Below are 9,979 nucleotides of genomic sequence, written 5' to 3'. Positions count from 1 at the left end.
GCCCCTGGGCGCCCCGACCCCGGGCTCCGGGCGCGGGATGACGTGGGCGCCAGCGGGGTGGGGGGGGGAGGAGGGGGCGGCGGGCGGTGGGGGGGGGAGCCGAGCGCGGGCGCGGGGCCGGGGGCGCGCGGGCCGGCGGGCCGGCGGGCGGGCGGGCGGCCGTCGCGGCGGGAGCCGGCGGCCCTCCGGCACGTCTTTTGTGTTTGTACACACTCGGCGCGAGGCGGCCGCGGGGAGGGAGCGGGCGGCGCGCGGGGGAGGGGCGAGCGCGCGCCAGCGAACGAACGCGCGGGGGGAGGGGCGGGGGCGGGGCGCTGGCGGGGGCCGGGGGCGGGGCCGAGCCTTCCCTCCATTGTGTGTGATTGGCTGGCGCGCGGCGCGGGGGCGGGGCGGCGTGTGTTGGGGGCCAGCCTCGGTGTCAGCCATCTTTCAATTGTGTTCGCAGCCGCCGCCGCGCCGCCGTCGCTCGCTAACGCCAGCGCCGCCTCTAGCTCGCCGAGCTCCAGCCGAAGGAGAAGGGGGGTAAGTTTCCCCGGCCGCCCGCCTCCCCGGGACCGGGCCCCGCTCGCCGCCCGCCGCCGCCCGGGCCCCGGCGCCGCGGGCACGGCCCCCCCCCCCCGGCCCCCCGGGCCCGGCCCGCAAACTTTTTGGCCCAGAAATGGAGGTGAGGAGCGAGTTTCCGCGTCCCCGAGGCGGCGGCGGCGGCGGCGGCTCTCCCCCGTCTCTCGCCGCCTCAGCCCCACAGCAGCAGCCGCCGCGGCGCCGAGCCGCTCTCCCTCCTCCCCGCGCCCCCGGCTCCCCTTTCTTCGGCCAAATCCCGCCCGCCGCCCCTTCCCGGGACCCCAGACCCTCACCACGACCCGCGCGGGCCCCTTCCCTGCCGGCCCCGGGCCCCGGGCCCCGGTTTTCGGGCGGGAAAAGGGGGGAAATCGCCGCCGCTTCGCACCCCGGGCTAACTCGCTTTTTGCTGCCTCCCCACAGTTGTTGCTGAGCTTCACCATCTTGTCTCTCTTCTCTGGTCACCGACCATGTTTTCTCCCCCGTCTCTCTCTCTTCCCCGTTTCGAGAACGGAGGAGAATTTTTTCAGAGAGGGACATTTTTTTTTTCTCCTTTTTTGGAGAAGCGGAAACTTGATGCATTGGAAATGCAAAAAAAACTTTTGCATTTTGGAGGGCGGCACGTGGCGGGGGATCGGGGCGTTTCGGAGCGGCTTGGGTGCGTCGTGCCCCCGGGAGGAAGGGGCTCCGGGCGCCGATTGTTGGCGTGTGGGTCGGGGCGCTGGGGGCCGCGGCGGGGGCGCGGGGGGCCGGGCCCAAAAGTTTCCGCGGGCCGGCGCGGGCGGCGATCACAGCCCGGCTGCGGGGCGCTCGGCTGCGGCGGAGCCCACGACGGCCGGCCGCGGGACCGGGCTTTGTGGAGAGCCGGCCGCCGGGCGCCGCTGTCCCCTCCCGCGTCCCCGGGCGCCGTGTTGTCAACACGCTGTGGAAACGCGACCCCAGGCGTGTTTTCAGAGCTTCGCCCGGGTCCGTCCGCGGCCGGGCGCCCGGCGGTGGGGGGCGCGGGGCCGGGGGGGGGGGGGAACCGGAGGCTTTTTGCCGAAATTTGATTCGACCTTTCTGTGTTTTGTGGCTTCGTTCTTTGGACTTGTTTGCGGGTCGGATGTTTGCAGACGTTTCTGATTTCTACTTTAATTAAAGAGAGGGAGGCCGAGGCCGTTAGGGGGGTCTTTTTGTTTTGCCGTCGGTCTTTTGAGGGATGGTCGGCGTTAGAGGTCCCAATTTCCGAGTCCCACAGTTTGTTTCGAGAAGTCCTGTCTGGGTGGCAGGCGTGATCTGCACCCTGGCGAATTATATAACATGACGGACATTGTTGGGTTTTTTTTGTTTTGTTTTGTTTTGTGCTGGGCCTAATTTCCAGCCTGGCGGGGGCGGGGGCCGGCAGTGGCAGGAAAACTTGAACGTCTGTGGGGTCGTGTGTATGATTTTTGTTTTTGATGCTGGTAGGTAAGTGAGGAGGTCTCAGTACCATGGCTCGTACAAAGCAGACTGCCCGCAAATCGACCGGGGGTAAAGCACCAAGGAAGCAACTGGCTACAAAAGCCGCTCGCAAGAGTGCGCCCTCTACTGGAGGGGTGAAGAAACCTCATCGTTACAGGTATTTTTTTTTTTTTTTTTTAAAGAGGAAATAGTGGGATAGAGTCCGTCTACGGAAGCAGCAATTGTAAAATATGAAAAGATGTATAACCAGCAGACTTTTTGATCTAGGGAAACCGATGTTTTTCCTCTTTTGAATATTTGCTAATACTTTAAAAACGTATGCGCGTGTGTGTCCCAAAACATAGTGTTGGGTTTTGTCGGAATGTTTTATTTCATTTGAAGCTGCCCAGAGCCCAAAGGAGACCTACTGAATCACCGAAGATGTTAATGAGATACGTTCTCGTTTTATTTAGTTGTTACGTTAGTAACGTGTGTTTTTAAAATAATAAAGTGCTTTTTAAGTACATATGTGAGGATGGACACTCGTTTTTGGCAAAATAATACATTTTGATACCAATTCTATTTTAATAATACTCAAGGTGGGGTGTTTTGTTTGAGTAAAGTTCTCCTTCATTTACTTAAATTGGTGTATTTCCTTGTTAGCAGTCTGGTGTTGAGCTGCCCTCAGCAGTGTTGTTAAGGGCATCCGCCGTTAGAGGGCAGAAGCTGTCTGTACTTAGCCTCTGCAAATGATTTTATAGTTACTCTAAAATAAAAGCTCATAGAGTGGAAGAAATAAGTCAGACTTGAGGTACGTTTTTGTTGACACTTAGTAAAAAAAAAAAAAAAAAAAAAGATGCACGAACACTCTGCCCTTTGGAAGGCACACCGCGCCATCAGGAGTATCCAGATTTCATCATTCCTGACGGATGAGCCGTAGTCAAAGTAAACGTGTTCTGGGAAATGGGCCTTGAATATACCTGAGTGTGTTTTTAAATGAAGCCCATTGAGTGGTGTTGGTGTGTCTTTTAGAAGAAGCAAAGCTGGTAATACCAAATTGACAAGAGTCTGAATGTTGACTTTTTATTAGTGGCCTCACACCCTCCCAAGTAATGATATGCTATTGACGCCCCAGGTTAAGACGAAGAAAGTGAATGGGACTCGGATAAATGCCCTGCTCAGAATCTCCTTTCATGTTACGCTTTTTGCTTTCAAGGAATTGTTCTGTTACTCTCGACAGCTTTGAATATTCAGATCATAAACTGATGAGGGAAATTTTATACCCAAGCTAAAAAACAGAAAACCGGTGGTTTATTTTTTGGAAAATGACTGGATTTGTTAAAGCTAACCGCTTATCCTCGTATGTTTTTGTGTATGTCCGATAACCATTTGTTTAATGTTGTTTTGTTTTGTGTTAAGGCCTGGTACCGTGGCACTCCGCGAAATTAGACGTTACCAGAAGTCCACTGAACTTCTGATCCGCAAACTTCCTTTCCAGCGTCTGGTGCGAGAAATTGCTCAGGACTTCAAAACAGACCTGCGCTTCCAGAGCGCGGCTATCGGTGCTTTGCAGGTAAAGTGGCGGGTGGGGACGGCTCTGAGAGTCGGCCGTCCTGCTGTGTACCAAGAACAGTTCTAAATCTTTCCACGTGCTTTGATCGGCACAGCCCGTAAGGTGGGCCATACCTTTGCTTCACCGTTGAGATGTCAGAAAGGTTAGGTTTCTCAAGGTCAAACACACCGAAAATGCGACTTGAACCCATTTGGGTGACAGTCCTCATTTGAACCCATCTGGCTCCGAACGGTATACCGTTCGTTCCGGTATACCGTCTTTCAGTTTTTTAAACATTGCGTTGAGAACGGTGTCTCTAGGAAAAAGAACCCTCTTGTTCGGTCATGGGTGCTGCGGGACATTACAAAGATGTGGGACTAAGGTCTGTGTTGGTCATCAGCTTTAAGCAGTGATCGCTGGAAAAGGCATGGAGAGTTGGTGTCTTTCTTAACATCCCTGTTAAGGGGCAGGGATGTCAGGACTTGGAGTTGGCCAAAGAGGATTATGGATCTCCGCTTAAATGGGAAGCACATTGAATTTAATCTCCACACCAGGTGTCAGAACTCTGAGAAGTACGGTCTTAGAGGTGGTTACATATCCATAATATTTGTGTCTTGTGCCAGCATTAAAACTTGAAATGCCCACGGGTAACATGCTTGATTAGGGGTGAGAATATAATTAATACCAATCACTAACGTGTAACCTGTTTTATATTGTGTTTGGCATGTTTTAGATCGGTGTATCTCAGACTACTGCCTCCATGAGAGCAGGGGTTTGGAAGTGACTAAAAGTGCGGATTTCTAGGCACCACAGACGTGAATCAGAATCTCTGGGGGTGCGGGGACCACAGTCCACATACACTCCATTGGAGGATTGTGAGGCTGCTGTTGCCGTGGCAAGCTTTGGCTTTACATGTGAGGGAGATTTGATAGGTGGGTTCTATGCTGAAGTGCGATTGGTTGAGCTGTTTCTATGGTTAGTCTGAACTGGGTTTGATTGGTGGATTCCAGGAGTAGGCATCCATTAAATTCTCAATGAATTGAAATTACTGAAATTTTAAACTACTAAAATCTTCTAGCGCTGGTACTTAAAACTCTTTTTTCTGTTTTAATCGTTGTTTACCGTAAGGTCTCCTTTGGTCTATCACTACAGTTGCAAGTCACATTTTGCCCGCTGTATTTTCCAAGATTGTCAAGCATTTGATACAAAGCTGCTAGTTTTGGTTCCTAGTCCCAGTTAGCCGGAACTGTGCTTAAAGAACCCATTATACTGGGAAGTCCCAACGTGTTCGTGTTAAACGGTCGGTCCGTGGTAGAGCCTTGTAAATGGAGATTACTAAGCAATCTGGGCAAAACACTCTTGTCTTTCCAGTTCACGTGTAAACTTCATGGTCACTGGCACGAAGGTGTGTGGTTTAGGTTAGCAAGTGTCCCTGTATTGGTTTTGAGCACAGTGTTTCCTTCTGCTGCCCGTACTCCAGCAGTTAGATGGCTCTTGTTTGGAAAGAGTAATCTTTGTTACCAGTTTTTTTGTGCACGTGTTTGCTTTCTGTGTCCACGCGCTTCCGTTCTCTTAAAGACAGGGATGGAGAACTTGCTGGTGGAAATAACCGAAGAGAGCAGTTGCAATAAAAGTCAAAAAGTCACTTTATTTTTGGTTTAGAATCACACAGTTGACAAGTTTCCTAATAGAACTAAATGAGATGGGGAGGTGGTGTGGGGGGGTGAGGGGTAAAGAAATTAGTCTGGGTTTGCCATACGATACTCAGGAACGGACGGACTTAAAATCTGACCTTTGTCTTTAATGTCTGAGAGTTTGGACTTGAGGTATCTTCGTGTCAAAAACGTAGATATTGGTGTTTCGAAATGGTGGGAGAAGCAGACATTGAATATAGTCAACGCATTGTAAATTAACATTTCCTTCTAGTTGTAAGATATTTTTTCTTTTGCCATTATCTTAAAATTGGTTTGTTGGGCTATAAATTTATGTGGCAGTCTTTCATTCCCATTAGAGCCTTCCCGTTGAGAAGGTTTTAGGATCTGTGTAATAGAATTAGAAATATATGGGTCATGGTCAAATCCCCCGTGGGTATAGAATACTCTCCCAGAGCCGACCAGACATAACCCTATAAAACCAGTAGCCGGGCTCCAAGACAGAAGTGAGAATGGCCACGTGCCATTCGGAGCAGTACCAGGGAGCCCATGGATCATTCTGCTCTTAAATGGTCTCAGAACCACGGGACCTGTTGGCTTGTCCATCTAGCAGCTCACAGTGCTACGTTTTGCAGAAGCATTCTGGACGGGCGTGAGGCTGGGTGAAACAAAATCGAACTGGTGTCTTGCCTGAGGAACGTCAGTCCTATCTGATGCGTGTGGTGAGCCCATCGGAGCCCACACTATGCCTTGGTCTCCACACCTCTCAGCCATTCCTTTAGAATATTGTAAGAATGAATCCCCGGCTGGTAAGGGCTTTTGCCTTCATTACATCCTTTGGAATGTTTGCATGGAAAAGATGTAAACTTACTTGGGGTTAGATTTAAAAAGCAAACATTTGTTGAACATCTACTCCAAGGCAAGGCGTCGTGAGTAGAAAACAAGACTCTATTATAAAGTTACGTACATAAGAGGGTGGCTCTGGCTCTGCCAGAGAAGCAGCAGGGAGTCTGGAGGAAGGAGTTAAAGGCTTTGTGCCCTCGGGAGCTGGGAGTGGAAGCGCTTGCTTCCTCCTGCTCGGAAAGTCTGAGCTAGACCTTAGTGGGTAGGTAAAACCTGACTCTTAAATGCAGCAGGAGGCTCCTGGGGGGCCCAATCAGCTAATTAGCTCAGGTCATGATCCCGCGGTTCCTGAGTTCGAGCCCCACATCCATTAGTATAGAGATTCCTTGGGATTCTTTCTTTCTCTCTCTCTCTCTCTCTCTCGCTCGCTCTCTCTCTCTCTCTCAAAACTAAATAAACATTAAGAAAAAACGCAGCAGAAAAACATTGTAGGGGTTGTAAAATTTAGATGAAACAAATTTTCATAGAAGAGAGACATAAGGCAAAAAAGTTGAAGATATATAAATGTGAAGGGCGTACTTTTTCATAAGATGATAATGTGAACCAGTTGAATTAATTGTTGCTGCGTTGATGCTTGGGAAAGCAAGTCTCCGTAGTTTTATTGCAAAATCACAAGCGAATCTGCCTATTCCTGTCTACATCTTTTGTGTTATGTAGCATAAGTGGCTGAAATTGCTCAAGTGTCGGGTGGCATCATTTTTAGCTTTATTGTTACCTAAGGGTTCCAAAATGGAAAATATTTTTTTTATTAGGACAAAAACAGCAACTACAGGAATCTTGGTTTTTCTGAGTATCTTGATCAGAGAAGTAACTTTTCTACAGAGAAGGCGACAAGGCCAGACAGCCCCGTCTAATGCTCCTGAGCCACTAAAACAGCTGGGCGGGTGACCGGACTGGCAAAACGGTTTCTGCCTCTTGGAATGAGGAAGCAAATGTGACTTCGGCTAAAGGACTCTTTAGCTTTTCAGACAGCTGTAAGGTCTACTAACCTGACTTGCCAAGTGTCCGTGAACAGTTCCCACAGCTGGCGGTTTCTGAGTGGTGATAGAGAGAGGGGGGTGCCTTCAAAGACTCCTCGAGTGTAATGAGAAAAACTGGAGGGATCCATATTAATACGAGAGGGGAGAAGGTCACTGCGGGTTGGGGAGCACAGAGGAAGGTGCGCTTGGAGGGGGCACATCTAGGCAAAACAGGTCCAAGAATGTAAACAACACCAGCGTGTTGTGTTCTGGGACCCGTGGGCCCCATGTGCTAGAACGGAGGTGGAAAAGAAAAGGTTGATGGGGACCATGTGATGGAAGCCAGTTGTCCGCTGTGTTGGATTATTGGCAAGCAAAGGTTCAGGCAGATACTCCGGGGCGAGCGGGATTCGGGATGAGGAGGACGCTGGCGAGGAGACAGGATTAGAGTCTAAGCTGGAGTTCCTGGATTCAGTGGGATTCACCGAAGACATTTCGGTGGATAAGAGATCGCGTGTTAACAGGAGAAAAATCGAAGCTTAGTAATGAAATCGTTTGACTCTTGTGTAATTTGCTGAAGATTTCCAAGCTCGAGCCTTCCGCTTTTCCTAAACTGCCTTTCAGCCTGTCCCCCAGGTTTTAAAACGTACCCGTTTGGTGAACAGGTCAGCGTCTTCTGGAGCGGCTTTTCAGAGGTCCGAAAACCTCATCATCTGAACCGGTACAGACTTCCCCGTGGCGGGTGCTAATAACGCCATTGATGCCTTTTTCTTTGCTCCTTTGCAGGAGGCAAGCGAGGCCTACCTGGTGGGCCTCTTCGAAGACACCAACCTGTGTGCTATCCATGCCAAACGTGTAACAATTATGCCAAAAGACATCCAGCTAGCGCGCCGCATACGTGGAGAGCGTGCTTAAGAATCCACTCTGATGGAAAACGTTTCATTCTTTAAAAAAAAAAAAAAAAAATTTTCTCTTCTTCCTGTTATTGGTAGTTCTGAACGTTAGATATTTTTTTTCCATGGGGTCAAAAGGTACCGAAGTATATGATTGCAAATGGAAAAATCGGGGACAGAAATCAGGTATTGGCAGTTTTTCCATTTTCATTCGTGTGTGAATTTTTAATATAAATGCGGGGACATAAAGCATTAATGCAAGTCAAAATGTTTCAGTGAACACGTTTCAGCAGTTCAACTTTATAACAATTATAAATAAACCTGTTAAATTTTTCTGGACAATGCCAGCATTTGGATTTTTTTAAAACGAGTAAATTTCTTATTGACGGCAACTAAATGGTGTTTGTAGCATTTTTATCATACGGTAGATTCCATCCATTCACTATACTTTTCTAACTGAGTTGTCCTACATGCAAGTACATGTTTTTAATGTTGTCTGTCTTCTGTGCTGTTCCTGTAAGTTTGCTATTAAAATACATTAAACTGTACCTGCTTTTGGTCTTTATTCTCACCCCTGCCCGTGTAGTTCAGTCACTTGAACCTTTAAGAGTCATTTTAGTGCCAAGCGGTTTGTCACCTCCCATCTGAGACGAGACCGTTGAGAGACGGAGAAAGGATACGTTTTGTGTGGAAAGGAAGCTGGAGCTGTTGGTTTTCCTCCTGGTTTAAAATTTGCAGAGAGTAAATCTGTTCGTGAAAACCAGATCTTGACCCTTTGGATACGTGGTGCTCCAAACGGGCGAGTCCCCACCCACCCGGCGGAAGCACGTGGAAACGGGGAAACCTTCCTGAGGCCTGTCCATTGACAGACCTGCGCCGTTGAACTTTGCTCGGCACGTGTAACGGTAAGTGTGGCTCCGCAGCGAGGGCCCTGGAGGCGCGTCCACCCCGAGGCGACCGGTCAGGCCCCGAGACTTGTTTCCCGGCGCGGTTTCCTTCGGGGAGGGGAGCGCGCGTTGTGCGGACGGGAACGCGGCCCGGGTGGACGCGCTGGTTCTAACGCCGCAGCGCGTGGAACTGCTCCCGAGTCCGGCGGAACTAGGTCATCGACGGGCCGAGAACAGTCCGGGAGAACGTTGGGCTGCTGCGCCGCTCGTTCACGGGCTCTTTCTTAACTTCATTTTCATGTTTATTTTTTATGTTGATTTATGTTTGACAGAGCATGAGCGGGGGAGGGGCAGAGAGGGAGACACATTTCAGAGCCTGCTTCCAGTTTGTTGACGTGGGGTCATAGATTTGTGTTTGTTCTTAAGTAAACTCTGCTCCACGTGGGGCTTGAACCCTGAGGTCCGGAGTCACACGCGCCACCGACTGAGCCGGCCCGGCCGCCCCCTAAGAGCCAATTTTCAATGAGCTTCCCCAGTCCGGTTTTGGCAGGCGCGCACAACAGGCCCTCGCCGCGTGTTCGTGGAAACGGACGGGAGAGCGGGCGTCTCCGATGCGGTAGGAGAGGCCGCGCTTTGAGCCGAGTCCCGTAGGGTTTGTACTAAACTGTGCTTTACAAAGCTTTAGCTTTGCCAACTAAAAAGCCTGTTTCTGCCTTTCGCATGAAGCGTTCACGGTACCCGTTAACCCATCTTGTTGAGGGAGGAGTCCTCAACTGCTGCGGTCCGGGCACGAACATACAGTAAGTCGCAGGTTACAAAACGGGGCGGTTAGAAGCCGCCCGGGACCGCATAGATGAGGCTGGCGCTCCGCGCACGCTGTGATGGGCTCGGCCCGATATTCCACGGTCTGTCAACATCTGATGTGTTCTATTCCGAGGAGGCGGGGAATTCATTCCTACTTACAAAGGAAGCGATAACTTCGGGAGGATTATTCTTCGTTACCGGTGTGTACGACTCACACAGTTTTAGTTCGGGGCCGTTACTGGACTCGCGTCTGTGAGTGACCTGCCGGCCCCTTGGTCCCTGGGTTCATGTTCAGTAACAGGCTGGTAATCCTCTCCCCTGCTACGCTTTGGAATCCTTACCTGACAACGCC

The 9,979-nt window shown here is 50.6% G+C and overlaps 1 protein-coding gene across 1 annotated transcript; it reads left to right on the top strand.

Annotated features, from left to right (window-relative positions):
- The first annotated feature begins 369 nt into the window (after positions 1-369).
- H3-3A (H3.3 histone A) lies at positions 370-8,484 on the top strand. Its single transcript, XM_086694497.1, has 4 exons — positions 370-522; positions 2,005-2,155; positions 3,397-3,550; positions 7,830-8,484. The coding sequence occupies exons 2-4, from the start codon at positions 2,028-2,030 to the stop codon at positions 7,956-7,958; spliced, it is 411 nt and encodes a 136-aa protein (XP_086550623.1). The 5' UTR covers positions 370-522; positions 2,005-2,027; the 3' UTR covers positions 7,959-8,484.
- Positions 8,485-9,979: the final 1,495 nt, after the last annotated feature.

Source organism: Puma concolor, chromosome E4, assembly GCF_028749965.1.
Source record: "Puma concolor isolate L17-30 chromosome E4, mPumCon1.1.hap2, whole genome shotgun sequence".
Classification (NCBI taxonomy): Eukaryota; Metazoa; Chordata; class Mammalia; order Carnivora; family Felidae; genus Puma; species Puma concolor.
The sequence above is the reverse complement of the archived record's forward strand: the minus strand, read 5'-3'. Positions and strand labels throughout refer to the sequence as shown.